General features: G+C 43.1%; 1 protein-coding gene across 3 annotated transcripts in view; it reads right to left on the bottom strand.

The window, feature by feature from the left end:
• Nucleotides 1–17162, bottom strand: part of LOC126314434 (putative inorganic phosphate cotransporter) — a 133527-nt gene that overhangs the window by 25631 nt on the left and 90734 nt on the right. For all 3 annotated transcript variants that reach the window (XM_049992442.1, XM_049992441.1, XM_049992437.1), the window contains exons 2-3: nt 13150–13289; nt 1286–1516 (exon numbers count right to left, since the gene is read on the bottom strand). In XM_049992442.1, coding sequence (XP_049848399.1) covers nt 1286–1516; nt 13150–13289 — 371 coding nt within the window. The remainder of the gene's footprint in view (nt 1–1285; nt 1517–13149; nt 13290–17162) is intronic.

Raw genomic sequence — 17162 nt, 5'->3', positions numbered from 1 at the left:
AGGATGTTTGGTTTATGGGGCGCTCAAGTGCGCGGTTACCAGCGCCCGTACAAATTCCCAACCTTTGCTCAGTCCAATCTCGCCACTTTCATGAAGGAGAGAGCAGAGGTGACCCAGAAATGCTATGGACAGTGGGGCACCAGCACCGGCACGGATTTGTCCCGACGCCCACACCATATCATTATCAAGACAACGGGGAGAACAACAGTGGAAGAAGTCACTAGAAAAGGGGGAAGGAAACAACAGACCAGACAGTAAATGCAGGGAAAAGGTGGCGAGATCCTGGCCGATGTGGAGACAAGATCAAGGCCCCCAGAACCAACACCTACGCTGTGGTACTAACAAGACGATTCAGGAACTTACACCTGAAAGTACAAATAAATTTCGTGAAGGAAACCTACAAGAGAGGTAAACGTGCAAGGTTCATCCATGGCACCTGAGGCAATGATGGGGGAGGGCATATTTACTGCGAAAGGCCAAAGGGCAGGAGAAATCCAGCATAATATGGATCACAGTGAGTGCAGCCCCACAACTACAAACTGTGGGAGGGGGTCACTGCAGAATAAAAGACCATGGGTCAACCTAATAACGGCCAATATGCGGACGGCACAGGATAGTAGATTCCCGCCGGGAGAGGCAGAGGTAAGAACGGCACATGGTGGGAGTCTCCTTGACAAGAAGTTTGATAGACATAGAGGTTAGCTGAGAAAAATCGGCCCATGATTGAGCAATAAGGGATTTGATGTAAAGCTGTGGAGGGCCACCCAGAATGGGGGGGAGGGAGTTTAACGCCCCCACCCAGCCAGATGATTAGCAACAACAAAATCAGTGAGAAGGTTTTGAATGGCAGAGACAAAGGGGTGACGGAAAGGCATCGAGTTATAGCCTGAAGGCCACTCATTGAGTCTGAGTATAACAAAACGGGGGTGAAGGAGGACTGTATAATAAAACAGAGACCGATAGATTGCAGCGGAATTGATGGCCACGGCCAACACATGAGAGGGGAAGGAGGAGTGGACTAGAAGAAGTTCGGAATATATACCCAAGCACTGTTTGGTACTCAGCTAGTTATCTTAAATCTTAGGCATTTGCGACTTGTTACGTGCAACAGTGACGACAAATCTGACTTTACAAGGGGGAAAGGGAAAGGGGTGCGCAAGGGAAGTGAAAAACTGACCTCTCCCCAAAACCAATCTTTGATCCATGCTCGGTTGCTTAGCCCTTTCTTCACGCTCCTGAAAGTAACAGTAACGCAGTAAGTGGCCAAAATGTAGTGAGGACGTACCTGGACCATTCCGATGACAATGCGGAGCGCGCACATGAGGACGACGCCGCCCAGGTCTGCGGCCAGCTCGGTGAGGGCGGTGAGCGCCCCAGACAGGAAGAGGGCCGCGGCCAGGAAGTTCTTGGCGCCGTAGCGACCCGACAGCCAGCCGGCGGGCACCTGCGTCGTGATGTAGCCCCAGAAGAACGAGCTCAGGATCGTGCTCGTCTCCGTGGGGTTCCACCCATAGTCCTGCCGGCACACCACACACCTCACTTCACACGATCCTACTTCACAACAACAAGTTACCGTAACGAGAGAGACTCATTGTGGTTGGCAGGAGAGAGAACCCCGTGTTACTAGAGGAGGCCGAAAGGCACGCGATTTAGCTCGCGCAGGTTGGCGTGAGGTCTGGAACAGGACAAGGAAATTAGAATTCAGAAAAACGGACGTAGCTGGTGGAATACTTTAATCCATTAATGACGAACGTCGCTCTTGATGGTACATAGTGCACAATATCAATAGTATATGATAATGGCACCTTGCTAGGTCGTAGCAAATGACGTAGCTGAAGGCTGTTCTAAACTATCTTCTCGGCAAATGAGAAAGTAGTAGGCAGTGAACCATCGCTAGCAAAGTCGGCTGTACAACTGGGCGAGAGCTAGGGAGCCTCTCTAGACCTGCCGTGTGGCGGCCCTCGGTCTGCAATCACTGATAGTGGCGACACGAGGGTCCGACGTATACTACCGGACCGCGGCCGATTTAAAGGCTACCACCTAGCAAGTGTGGGGTCTGGCGGTGACACCACACTCCTCACATTGCAAATTATTTGTCCCAGTGTATCAGGAGAGCCACAACAAAGACAGGTCAGGAAGGGATAGTTACTCCGTCCTGCTGTCTGGCGTGCCATGTCAGCAGTCATCTATAGTCGCACGAAGGGGCAGTGACTTCTCTTCGGGCTATGAAGTGCCAAAGGTTCTCTGGTGCGGTCGTCGGTCGCGAGAAACGTCGTTGTTGAATGGAGCAGGGCAGGCCAGAAGCGTGTCTGGCGAGTCGTGGCTGATGGGCCCAGAGAATTAGCAGGGAACACCTGGTGTGCCCGATGCCCTGCTGAAGGTGTCTAAACATTCATTCATGGTGGTGTCTGGTTATTTATATCGTGTCTCCCTACCACTTTCACGCAACGACGCTCTGAGCATGTTTTTTAGGGAATTGAGTAGTTTGAACCTTGGACCTGTTGCTAGATAAATGTAAGGATGTAGAGGCTTATCTCACTAAGGGTAAGATAGATACTGCCTACAGGAAAATTAAAGAGACCTTTGGAGATAAGAGAACCACTTGTATGAACAAAGAGCTCAGATGGAAACCCAGTTATAAGCAAAGAAGGGAAAGCAGAAAGGTGGAAGGACTATACAGAGGGTCTACACAAGGTCGATGTACTTGAGGACAATATTATGGAAATCGAAGAGGGTGTAGATGAAATGGGAGATACGATACTGCGTGAAGAGTTTGACAGAGCACTGAAAGACCTGAGTCGAATCAAGGCCCCCGGAGTAGACAACATTCCATTGATTGGAACTACTGACGGCCTTGGGAGATCCAGTCCTGACAAAACTCAACCATCCGGTGAACAAGTTGTATGAGAAAGGCGAAATACCCTCAGACCTTCAAGAATAATATAATAATTCCAATGCAAGAAACCAGGTGTTGACACATGTGAAAATTACCCAACAATCAGTTTAATAAGCCACAGCTGCAAAATGCCAACGCGAATTCTTTACAGACGAATGGAAAAACTAGTAGAAGCCGACCTCAGGGAAGATCAGTTTGTATACCGTAGAAACACGAACACTTGAGGCAATACTGACCCTACGACCCATCTTAGGAGCTAGATTAAGGAAGGGCAAACCTACCTTTCTAGCATTTGTAGACTTAGAGAAAGCTTTTGACAATGTTGACTGGAATACTCTCTTTCAAATTCTAAGGGTGGCAGGGGTAAAATACAGGGAGCGAAAGGCTATTTACAATTTGTACCGAAACCAGATGGCAGTTATAAGAGTTGAGGGACATGAAAGGGAAGCAGTGGTTGGGAAGGGAGTGAGACAAGGTTGTAGCCTCTCCCCGATGTTATTCAATCTGTATATTGAGCAAGCAGTAAAGGAAACAAAAGACAAATTCGGAGTAGGTATTAAAATCCATGGAGAAGAAATAAAAACTTTGAGGTTCGCCGATGACATCGTAATTCTGTCAGAGACAGCAAAGGACTTGGAAGAGCAGTTGAATGGAATGGACAGTGTCTTGAGAGGAGTATATAAGATGAATTTCAATAAAAGCAAAACGAGGATAATGGAATGTAGTCGAATTAAGTCGGGTGATGCTGAGGGAATTAGATTAGGAAATGAGAAACTTAAAGCAGTAAAGAAGTTTTGCTATTTGGGGAGCAAAATAACTGATGATGGTCAAAGTAGAGAGGATATAAAATGTAGACTGGCAATGGCAAGGAAAGCGTTTCTGAAGAAGATATATTTGTTTACATCGAGTATAGATTTAAGTGTCACGAAGTCGTTTCTGAATGCATTTGTATGGGGTGTAGCCATGTGTGGAAGTGAAACATGGACGATAAATAGTTTGGACAAGAAGAGAATAGAAGCTTTCGAAATGTGGTGCCACAGAAGGATGCTTAAGATTAGATGGGTAGATCACATAACTAATGATCAAGTATTGAATAGAATTGTGGAGAAGAGAAGTTTGTGGCACAACTTGACCAGAAGAAGGGATCGGTTGGTAGGATATGTTCACGGACATCAAGGGATCACCAATTCAGTATTGGAGGGCAGCGTGGAGGGGAAAAATCGTAGAGGGAGACCAAGAGATGAATACACTAAGCAGATTCAGAAGGCTGTAGGTTGCAATAGGTACTGGGAGATGAAGCTTGCACAGGATAGAGTAGCATGGAGAGCTGCATCAAACCAGTCTCAGGACTGAAGACCGCAACAACAACAACAACAAGAACAACAACCTGTTGCTGGTAAGGAGTCGCCAGACCACACATGACATGTAGAATTCAGAAGAGATCAGTGGGACTAGCGATGATATAATTAAACACTAAATGATTTCAGCGCCAGCTCCACTGCACTCCCTGTAAAATATGCTTAATACTAACTAAATTTAGTGGAAGGGGTTCTAGGCTTTCCTATTTTTAGTTAGCTGGTAAAATAACGTCGATAAAGCAGTTAAGTTTACCATTGGAAATTTTATTCTACTCACAAAACATTGTTTATAAATTGCACTATTGATGAAAGGAAATGTTTAAATACAGGATGGTAAAAACCAACTGCGTTCAACAAAAATGTGAACGAATATTCCCTGAGTGGGTTTCCAAGTTCTACAATGGATCGAAGGATGACCTATGCCATATCACATCGATAATCTACGTTTAAATTAAGTTTCACAAGAGAGAAAACTATCAAAATTGTGTACAGTGACCCTCAATTATCTTCAATTACTTATCTAACTTGTCGTAAATTACAGTGGCTGATGTGGTTTCTCAATAATTTTATAACAGAGAAATCATCGCGTTTCAGATTTTTACTTCAAGTGGCAAATGTGAACACCATGAGCTTTAATTTACGATCGACATTAGTATTACGCAAAAAGTGGGTGTAACAGATGAGACTTCTGCAGTTCTGAGTGAAGCTTTATGTGCTGTTATGCGGCATCGCGTGCGTTCATTACCTTGTCGTTGGTTAGGCAGCTTCAGGGGGACAACGGCCGGCGCAGCAGCCATCCAGCTCGCCGTCTCGGAACTAACTCTAACTTCATTACTACAATTTCCCCAAGTTAGTTAAAAAAAATCTGGCTGTGTTTTCATCTGACCAATCAGGGTCAGAATGTTAACCTTAAGTCCGCCTACAAAAGCTCTGTCTATCCGATGAGAAACGTTATACTTTTCGTGGTGGGGCAATGTTTTTAAAGTTTGCAACGTAACAGACGCGAAAAAGTCACACGCTAAACCTTGTGGGTGCTGTGGCACTTTGTGTTATCGTAAGATCTATACTGTTTCTCTGGAGGGCTCTAGCTTTTAAAATGGGCGGGGGGGGGGGGGGGGTGTTTCCTTGTCGTAACAGACGCGAAATAGTCTCACGCTAAAACGTGCGGGTGGTGTGGTCTTAGCGGCAGGCTGGCGACATGGGTGTCCAGTCCGTCCCTTACCGTAGAGCCTTCTAGCTCAACACGGTTCTGCTCTCGGCTTCTGGTCTCTTTTCTCCCCTCGGAACTGAGTCTGTCTCACAGTGGGAAGGTATGACACGCATTTAGACATTCTTGTGTTAGTCTGTGGTATTCCATTTGCTCACTCGTTACTCATATTACTTTGGTTAATTTAATGTCACGATTTATTCGGAGCTATGTGTCATACTACTGGATTTGCTTGACACCTTACAGGTGTTGCTGCAGAACTTTCAATGCTTGATCGGAAAACTTGATACCTGCATTTGTGGAGATGTAAGCACGTACGAAGCCGACGTTTGAATTAAGGTATGATTGTCCTGTGCCGACAGTTTACTGAAGAAGCCTCAAACTTTCACTGCTGTCATTTCTCTCTCTCTCTCTCTCTCTCTCTCTCTCTCTCTCTAAACACGGAGTACTATTTGTGGTTCGGAGACAAGGTGCGAGGTGCTGAATTTAATGTTAGTCAGTCCTTTGTAATGCATCACTCGTAAGAACGCTAAAGATATTTGTTAGTCGCTTAAGTAGTATACTAGTGTTTAATAGTTTTTGTAGCAGTCTGAAGCTAATAACATCGTTACAGCTGTTTATTGCAAGTATTTTGAAGCTGATGAAATGTCGCTGTTTCTAGGGTGTAACATACGCCTGTTTCAAGTGAACGAATCCAGTGTGTGCGTCCTATGTATATTAGGGCATCGCCTGTGCTGATTAACATGTAATGTAGCTTCCGTAAAAGGGAAACACGTCATATACACCTGCTGCCGAATTACAGGACAGGATAGTGGCAGCAGTTGAGGTATGCTCTACAAAAGGGAAGCATGGTTTTATATTAATTATGGACGTCTGTAAATTCTGCTGTAAAACTTGTCTACTGGCCTTAACCTGGATCGAAAGATCAGTCTGTTTCTTTGTTATGTTTTGTTCGATAAAAAAGGTATGTTAATTTTATTTAAGTAATCATTTTGGATCTTCGTATTTGTTGTTTTTAAAGATTCTTGTCTTAACACATCCTGTTGAGTCTGATTATCAAGTAATTATATTACGGACGTTAAAGTTTGGAAAGAGTGTTTTTGATGAGTTTTGCTGCAGAAATTCAATTTTTAGTAACTATCGTGTTAGCCATTCTTATATTAACTTTTCATTGCTTATTAATTGTTATGCTGTTTGTAACTGGGTAATTATTGTGTAATTTATCATTATATTTGACTTCGTGTTGTACACTCAATCTACTCCACCAGTACGTATTTTGTGCAAAACACCCTGCTTCCATTACATTAGAAAATAGACTTTTCATTTATTTCGGGATTCTGTGATTGCACAAAATCGCTGATTTAGCAATGCCGAGTGCGAAGAGATTTACTTTGGATTTAGCAGCCGCTACCCAACTCACGCTGTTTACGGAAAATAATATAGCTTTCCTTGATGCAGCGGCGGTTTTGGTACCGTTCTGTTAGAGCACGCAAATATTTACAGAAAATTTCTGAAATGGTTCCCAGCTGTTCTCGTCGCTTGCTCGTAACAATTCTTATCGAAACTTCCTGGCAGATTAAAACTGTGTGCCGGACCGAGACCCGAACTCTGGATATTTGCCTTTCGCGGGCAAGTGCTCTACCGCGAATGGCATAGGTCCCAAGTTCGAGTCTCGGTCCGGCACGCAGTTTTAATCCGCCAGGAAGTTTCGTATCAGCGCACACTCCGCTGCAGAGTGAAAATCTCATTCTGGAAATCCTTATCGAGCTGCAGAGAAGGGGTGGGTCCAACTGTGCTACAACCACTGATGCGGAACTTTAACTTAAGTTTCCGATTTGTGGACAACCCGATACGGAGTGTAGATTTCTTTTATCACTTTGCTAACAAAATATTACATTTCATTATGTTGAGCTTTAGTCTAAATATTTTCCGCATTTTATATTTATCAACTTCCGTTCTAACATTTCATATTTCATTAACAGTTGCTCGTAAATAGAAACTACGCATTTTTAGAATACTTCTAGGAAAAATAAATTTATGCACATAGCAATTTTCAGATATAGTTCTTAAAGAACGACGTAAATTCCCTTCGAATATGTTTATACTAAATTTGAAATGGAGTTACACACAAATCGTAAGTATGAAAAACGTGCCTCCGCATTTACAAACCTTTACATAATTCAGCAATTACTTCTGGGTATTCACAAACACTCTTTAAAGTAATCGTTTTAATTTGTAGTACCTCACGCAATGTAACTGTTGGCTCCGTGAGTGCGAAAGGCTTTGTGTGTGTTTTGTCCGCGTTAGCATCTGCAGGGCATAGGCAAAATCATGTGAACACCTGTTACTTGGGAATGGTTTATTAGTGAGGGCTTGGACCCCCCAATTGCCCACAATACAGTTGCGATCCTTCTTGGAATACTGGCATCTAATGATTGTGTAGTCTCCAGTGGAATGTTATGCCAGTCTTCGATCTTCACCTGTAGTGAAGGGAGGTGGAAATCTGCTCCGGGAGTCTGCGCTCCAATACCGCCCAGAAGGATTCGATAATGTTCAAGTCGGGGGACTGATGGAGGGAAGACGCTGCAATGCAGTTGCATGTTACTCATACCACGATTGTACTGTCCTGTGTGAATGGGTGCATTATCGTTCTGAAATATTGCTTCATTGTTCGGGAACATCATCTGAATCATGGAGTGATCACCTGAAATGTTCACAAAATCGTTGGCTGTAACACGACTTCCGAGTAGTGATGGGACCATCAGAATACCATCATAGGGCTCCCCACACCATCACAATTCCATCTCCGTATTTAACCATGAGAATCGAGCAATCAGGAAAGTAGGCTTTTTTGGCTCTCTACAGATGTAAACACGAGCCGATGTTGGAAATAAAGGAAACGTTGACTCGTCGGGCCATATGAGGTGTTTCCAGTGATCAGCCGTCCAGTATTTATGCTCTGGACACCATGTTTTATGCTTATTTGCGTTGACTGTCATCACTAATGGTTTAGGTACTGCAGCTCGTCCATGAATATTGACTTTATGGAGTTATCGATGGACAGTGTCTAGATAAGAGGTCTCTAAAGATGCTTACTGCACTCTGTACTCACTTTAGCCGGCGTAGTTTTGTGTTTTGACACGATTCGTGTTAGCCTACGACGATTTCTGTCATTTAGTTTTGATTTCCTCCCGTTACTACGTCTACACGAAGTCTTTCCATGTTTTGTATAGGCTGTCATGACTTTAAACAGTTGCTCTTTGAACATTTACTAAGTTGGTTGTCATGGTTACTGAAGCTCCAGCTAATCGGGCCCCCACAGTCTGTCCTCGGAAATCTGCGAGGTTTTTTATTGCACGTCAAACTCGGCCTCTGAATCCAGATACGAAGTCTGTACTACTTGCAAAAACCTGCACTGATATATAGTCGGTACTGAGCCCTCACAGTCCAGCGCGACACGTGCCCTACCTGTGTTGTTGACTGTCAGACACAACCAAACAATCGCTACCGATCTTCACATTATTCTGCCTACTTCCTGTAGTTCGTATCAAATGCAGTAACTTTGTACAGTTCAGTCAATGCTATACTCAACTGCTGTAATAGAAGGCTGTGAGTGCCAGTAGAGGTACCTATTTTTTTTACTCTTTCAAAGTCCTCAGGATCGAAATTCAGCCGCCGACTGAGTTAATAACGCACTATTTCTTAATATTGTGAAGATAGTAACTGTTCCGAAAGAACATTCCAATAACCACCATGCAACTTCTCTAGAAAGAAATGATAATCAACCCTTAGGCGCCAACAGTTGATATATTATTAGTATTTGCAGGCATGTTTCCTCAGTATCTACATTCTTATCTGCATGATAAAGCATACTTGGGTAGCATTTTTTTTTTAAACGTCCGTGTGTGCAAATAATTTTAAAGCTTTAGATTAGTAGCTGCATGAATTTTTAGCTAGTAAGTGCTCGTTTGAAAGTTATCAGTATGGGAAACACGTTTAGAGCAGAAGTTGGCAACGTTTTAACACCTAGCATAGACTCCGACGACATCTGCTAGGACAATCACCTTTCCTCTTTCACCAGGAGTACAAATACATGGCAGCAACATATCTTGCCGGCATCCAGCCCCGATTCCCACGGCGACTATCACAAACATCGTTTACTCGTTTTCTGTGTACGAACGATAGCCATGATGGCTTACTGAGGCTACATTTGATGTTATGCGAGTGTGGTGGTACACCATACCTGCCAGCCCCTCCTCCCACCACTGCCTCTAACAAGTGGAACCCAAAGAAGGTGATGCTATACCGTGCGGTCTTTGAAGCATCTGACGGTCCTACTTACAGGCGTGAATCAAGCGCGCAGCTTCCAAGAGAATGAGAACTAGAAACGGTTAGAGTATTTAACGAACAAATGAAGACTGTGCAGATTTAATTTCCCCGGACCTAAACCCTGGAGAAAACGATGGAGATGCTATTAGCAGACGTGTTTCTCAACGAACACACCCTCCCCGAACAGGGCCAGCATTGTGAATTGCTTTGAGAGAGGAGTGGGACATTATAACCGGGGATATCAATAGTTTGGTAGCCAACGTGAACAACAGGTACCAAACGTGCGTTAATGCCCAAGGGAGACATTCTTTGCCGAGAGTCTGATATCGATCTTTATGTTGTTAGTCTGACCTGTGTCAAACGTTAGCGTTTGTGTCTGTTATCGTACTTTACTTGTGGTGAAATCTGTATCACTCTTTATTACAAATGTTACAAATGTACCACACCATATATATTACGTATGTACTCAGTTTCACGTCATCCATCATTGCCTGTAACTATTCCCGTAAAATAATGTTTCTGGTACTTGACAATTGTGAAGCAGTGCAGTTGTCTGAGAGATAGTAAGAGCAATAGGAGAGGCGGGGATACAATGGCTATATCGAGTAATGAAAATTATGTACAGACAGATGATCCCAGAAGACTGGAAGAAGGGAATTGTCCCGATCTTTAAGAAGGGAGATAGAAATGAGTGCAAGAAATATCGGGGGATAACATTGATGAATCACTGTGCAAAGATTTGAGAAAGTTTTGGAACCACGAATTCGGGCAAGATTAGAAGGAAGAATGAGAGGAGCAGCATGGCTTCAGAACAGAAAGGTTTTAGTGGTGCTTTAATTACCTAACCATTACGGCACCTCAACTCAACCTCTCGATACCAGCAATATTTTACCTTGTTTCTGTGGAGTAGTTAACATATTTCTGAGACAACACTCAGGTCTGATTTCATTAATGTAAGGGTACTTTGATACATCGATATGCCTATGTTGCAATGATATTATTCTTATGTGTATTCTTTCTTTTGTCACCATGGTCTTTGTCGTAACTTTGGTTTTTGGGCGCCTAAGCGGTTATGAAGGAGTCTAGTCTTGGTCGTCATGTTGAAAAGACGCAAATTGTAGTCGGTTTATGAAATGTGAACTGTAACAGTGAGGAAGATATTTTCAAATGGTTCAAATGGCTCTGAGCACTATGGGACTTAACATCGATGGTCATCAGTCCCCTAGAACTTAGAACTACTTAAACCTAACTAACCTAAGGACATCACACAACACCCAGCCATCACGAGGCAGAGAAAATCCCTGACCCCGCCAGGAATCTAACCCGGGAACCCGGGCGTGGGAAGCGAGAACGCTACCGCACGACCACGAGATGCGGGCAGATATTTTCAAGTATGTTTATATTGTGAAGTGATGTTTTGTGAGTTACGTGATATTGCAACAGAAGTAATAAAAAATGTAACAAATTCGGAGTGTTTTTTACTATTTTACATCACCATTGTCTTAACTTGCGAAAGTTTAATGTTCAAGAATGATTTACGAAACAGCTATAAAACTTTTGATTATGGCAGAATAACACCTAGGTCTCTTTACATCCGAGCTTGGAATCACTACCTAGATTTTCGAAGATTGAGCCATGAGTTCACAACGAGACCAGCGTGAGAAACACGAAAGGTGAGTGCCTAGTTTATCCAATATTTCATTAAATGACTTAACTGTGCTCTAGTGTCACCTTCCACATAATATAATTTTGTTTTTGCTCGAAAATGCAATATTTAGCAGCGGGAGCAACCCTACAAATCATTTTTTTTACTTTTGTTGTGGTAGGGTTGTTAGAAGGTCCACGGTGGATCTAATTTTTGCTGTAAGATAACTACAGGAACAGCACTATGAATATGGAATAGATCTACTAATGACCTTTCTCGACATTGAAAGAAAGTATAATAGTGTACATAGAAGCAAAGTGTGGAAAGCCCTGGACAACACAGGAGTAGCAAAACAGATTATTTGGAGGATAAGGGAAATGTACTATGTAAGTGTGAGCTGTGTGAAAGTGGGAGGGGGAGAGAGAGAGAGAGAGAGAGAGAGAGAGAGAGAGAGAGAGAGAGAGAGAGAGAGAGAGAGAAGCTTGGATTGAAGAGAGGAATGGCTTGAGGCAGGAAAGTGCACTTTCACTATTGCTCTTCATTGTATTGATGGATGATATAATGAGTACAGTAGCACAAGCTATTGGGGAAAGGAAGATTAAAGTTATGGTGTTTGCAGATCTGATGATTTGGGGGAAAAAGAGGAGGAAGTACAAGAGCGGTTGGACGTATGGGAACGAACAGTACAAGAATATGGTATGAAATTTAGTATAAGCAAGAGAGATGATTATGACAACAAGAATTATGAAGAGAGGAACAATGGGTGTAACAATTGGTGGGGAACGATTGAGGAGAGTTAAGAGTTTCAGGTACCCAGGAAGATGGAAAAACAACAGAAATAAACGAGCGGGGCAGAAAAGCAGAAACATTTCGGAAGAGTGTCAGAAGCCTGATATGAAGCAAGGATGTACGCTGAATCAGTAAAAAGGTTATATACCAGTCATACTGTGTCCCGATCCTGACATATGCATCATAAGCCTGGGTTATGAAAGGGACAGAGAAAAGCAAAGTACAATCTAGTGAGATGGAATTCTTGAGAAACAGTATTGGAGTGACAAAAATAGACAGGCTAAGAAATGAGAGGATCAGAGTTAATAAAAGTGGAACGATTACAGGAGGAGATAGAGAAATCAAGGCTGAGATGGTATGAGCACTATAACAGAATGGAGAAGAGGATACACAACATGAAACTGGAAGGAAAGAGACCAAGAGGAAGACCGAGAGACATATGGCTGAAAGGAGTAGAGGAATGCATTCAGAAGAAAGGAGGAGACGATCAAGGTAAAGATGGAGAGATGGTGGCAAGACAGAAGACGATAGAGAGGCCTATGTTCCATACAGACCCGTCCAGAGGCTGGAAACTGTCTAAGATGATGCAGTTGTCTGACGTTTTGCAAGAGGTGGTTGTTATAAAATTTTTGAATAATTTACTGGCGCTGCCCCTCTCACTGCACAATAAAAGTAACGTCATAGAGTACTGGATATGGGTGTCACGAGGGAGCGCTTGCTCTCGCAGTCAAAACCATACGGCTATGTGGACCAATTACAGAGTCTTGCTATACTGACGAGTGAGTCAGGGTGGACCACACTGTCTTGCGCACGGTATCCTGTACAAGAAAAGAAGTTTCTTACGAGAGATGAGAAAATTTTATAATGCCTTTTGCTTCTGATGGCCGGGTGCGTTGTATGCATGCGCCCCTGAGTGGACACTCACCTTGATGTCCGGGTTGGAGCCGGTGTTGTTTGCCATGACGACGACGCCCACGGACAGGTCAACCCGCAGCATGAAGGCCAGCGTGATGCCGCCACACATGAGCACCACCTGCACGTGTCTGATCCCCAGACCAGCGCCGCCTGCAACCGTGCATGACTTCTGTTACTCTGTTTCACGAGAAGACACCGTGTTACCGTGCACCCAGGCTGAAGGATGAGAGATGGTGCACGGTGAATAAGCTGGAAGATGCGTGCGGCGCCTAACGTTGTTGACGCGGCCCTCCTGCACGGCCCTCGTACCCACGGCGATGGATATCAGACGAGTAAACCGCTCGCGGCGCAACACCGAAACAGCGGGAACCACGGAAGCAGGCCATGGAGGAAAACAAGTCTACACCAGCGTCATAGATATATAACTCGCCCTATGTTTTTGTTCGTACAAGAATGATAATTTCATCGTGTGTTTTAATTTTGACAAGTACAGATTTTAACCGTGAGTAATATAGATTATAAATAACTATTTTTAGAGATAAAATTAAGTTAGGAAAATCTACTTAATACAGTATGTGCATATGTAAGGTAAATGTGCCATACGCCACCTGTCGGTAATAGTTTTATAATTAGTATAAATGACGTGCATTCTGTCAAGCACTTTAATGACACAGCATGTAAAGGTTTCTGTGTGTGGACAGGTTGCTCCTGTAACCGAAATTTCAGGTACGTTCTGGTATATCTGATGTTGATCGGATAGAATGAAAAAGGTTTGCATTTTCGAAATAGTAAATTAGTATCATTGTCGTTTCAGATCTGAAGATGGTTCTAGGGGAACCTAAACCGGTCATGTGAATAAACATTTTTCCAACCAAGGCGGATTGTAAGTAACATTGTATAACCAGTGATTGCGGTATCCCACTAGACATGTCTGTTTTTGCATCGCTCTATGACGACTCGCTCTACATCCTTACGATCTAGGCCGCAGCTCGTGGTCGAGCGGTAGCGTTCTCGCTTCCCGCGCCCGGGTTCCCGGGTTAGATTCCCGGCGGGGTCAGGGATTTTATCTGCGTCGTGATGCCTGGGTGTTGTGTGATGTCCTTAGGTTAGTTAGGTTTAAGTAGTTCTAGAGGACTGATGACCATAGATGTTAAGTCCCATAGTGCTCAGAGCCATTAGAACCTTACGATCTGTAGAGCAAAATTATCCATGGAACCTGTTACTGACGGACTTCTACAAGCATTGCAATCTAAACTAAAAAGTTTTTAACTTCATTACCTGAAATTTCAGTAATTTGCTGTTTTCATTATTTGTCAGAATTCTTTCGCTCGTTATTGCGTAGCAGTAGTCGTGAAACAATGATTGTTGGAATTGATTCTACATTTTTATTTTTGTGTTCGTTGGAACAGCAATATTAGAAACACGGGTCATTAATTCTGGCACCCTATAACGGTGCTTCACTTTCGGATAATTGAAATAAATTCATCAGCACATGGAGCTCCGCCTATGACGCTAATAGCTTCACCGCATTACCTCTCCACCCTCGCAACCCAATGACGGCCTGACCCCGAGGGGTGGCGGTTAGACTCTACTTAGGTGGGGGGTAGTCTTCGTTTGAAGATTGATTAATCTTGAGGGTAGAGAACCACAAGCCGCTGAAGGAACTTAGTAACACATTGTAACATTACAGGACATATTGGGACATATTGAAGTATTCGATACTGTAGACTTTTAGGTGATGTCGATACAGATATGCAAAATGTAAAGGGAAACTTTGGTGATGTTTAAATATTGTACTGTGTCAATATTAGGACATTTTGCATAGAAAGAACAAAAATAGAATTAATGTCTAATTTAGTTTTAAGTTGTGAATTGCTATCGTATTGTAAACAAAACATTGTCAAAGACACTCATTGTTTGGAAAGATATTAATACACCTAGGAGTTGTCAGTTGCCAGTTCGGATATGCAGTGCGGTTAGCTCAGAGTCAGTTGTTGAGTCTGTGAAGTCTGTCAGTTCTGTTTGTAAATAAACGTCTGTAATGAAGAATTACTTGTTATCAATATGAACTCAAGACCTTTTGCACGAAGCAGACACCTCCTAATGCAACGTTTTAATTTGGTGTTGAGAAGCTGAAACGTTTTAATTTGGTTGAGGAAGCTGGGATCGCTACAAGTGCAAACAAATTGAAGTGGAACGTTTTAATTTGGTGTTGGGGAGCTGAAATGTTATAATTTGGTGGAGGAGTTGGGATGTTATAACATCTTAATACTGCATCGAATTCTACAAGGTAGATGGGAACCGCAGCATCCACAACGTCGCTACAAAAGAAGTCTCCACACTGCAGGCCCCCACAATCACACTCTAAGACTAACCTATTTGTTTCTGAAAGTCTACGTTCATCAGCGATGCTGTGACCTTCAAAACCCACCTGCCTCTCCTTCGCCGCCAGCGTTCTGACGCTGCACTCCTATTGGTGGCACAGGCGTATACTTTGAATGAAGTGATAGGCCAGGGAAGAGTATGTAGGCCAGAAAATAAGCACACACAACGTCTGGCGGGAACAGACTATATTTCTGAAGCTGTGTGTCCAATTAAGTTGGTATACGTAAGTATCATTTAGAATCAATGGTATGTGTATGTCACACCATAATTCGATGAGACTTCAAAAGCAGCCAGTACTGCGAACTAGATACACCAGTGGGAGACAACCGAACAGGAAATCACTATGCCCACACATACAGTGAAGCGTGAACAAAACATTCTGCCACGTGGGACTTTGTATACCAAACGCCAGTATATGTAAAATGCTGTTTGGTACCATTCAGAGTAAGATGGTTCACTACTATTACGTTTTCCCACTCAGTCGTGACCACAAAGTCATCTACGATTGTCTAGAACACAATACATTAAACAAGATACTGTAATGAGCAGTACCTTATATCATAGTGCAGGTGAGATATGACCCAGCAGACTGTCATAAGCTTTGTACATCTGAAGATATAAGTCTGTAGGTATTGTCACCATTCAGAAAAAAGCTCTTACAGCCGCACAGTAAGTGAGTGATTGGTACACATTTGACTCTGCAACATCAGATGAACTACCATTTCATCTTAGTGTGCCAGTGAAGTTGGATCGCCTCCAGCTACTGTCTGCTCTCAGCCAACCCCGTTAGGATCCGCGTGGAACATGGTTCACTACGCCTGTTTGTAAATTTTTCAGTGTCTGTAATGCTATACATTTTTCATAACATCCGTAGTTAAAATTCATTTAATAGCTCTAACGTTGATTAACGGTTGTATTCACTCGGAGCGGCTCTTGGCGGAAATATTAGGATGTATCTTAGACAAGCAATAAGTTTAATGTCAGACTGTTGGGCCCCTCTTCAGGGATAGGGACGAGTTCATTCTGCTGCTGTCGAGGAGTGTGTGTCAATTCAAGAAGTGTCTTTAGTTCTGTGGGATGTGTTCCTTAGCCAGTCTTTTAGAATAGTGTCAAACTTTTCTGTGCACAAGAACCTATATTATGATTTTGTGGCGGCATCTGGGCCGCCTAAGTGCAGAGCTGCTTAATTATTAACCTACATAATTTAGTATGCTAGAGCCCCTATATACTCTTTAGTATGGGTGAGGTAAGTTGGCCGCCGACCTTCTAGTGCTGATCGTTAATAGTTGGTATCGTTCGGATCGCTTCGTGTTGATGTTCATGTTTCAGACTGCTGCCAACCTCAGCGATCAAAGCGTTGTGATAGAATAGTCCGTCGTGAAGTGTTTGTGATTTTACTATGAGTGCGAATGATTAATTAACAATATTTGTACTTTTATTTAAGTGCGCTATTAAATATGGGACACTATCACGAAAGTTTGGTAAATGTTTTTAATGCCAGTGTTCTTTTGATCACTACGTTATATTAAAACAGCCTCAATGTCCCTTGCTACCACTAAGTACCGCATTTGAAGATTACCGTCTTTGTAATGCGCATTCACGAAAGCACGTTACTGCCACGTCAAAATTTGTGCAACA

Source organism: Schistocerca gregaria, chromosome 1, assembly GCF_023897955.1.
Source record: "Schistocerca gregaria isolate iqSchGreg1 chromosome 1, iqSchGreg1.2, whole genome shotgun sequence".
Classification (NCBI taxonomy): domain Eukaryota; kingdom Metazoa; phylum Arthropoda; class Insecta; order Orthoptera; family Acrididae; genus Schistocerca; species Schistocerca gregaria.
This window is presented reverse-complemented; position numbering and strand designations above follow the sequence as displayed.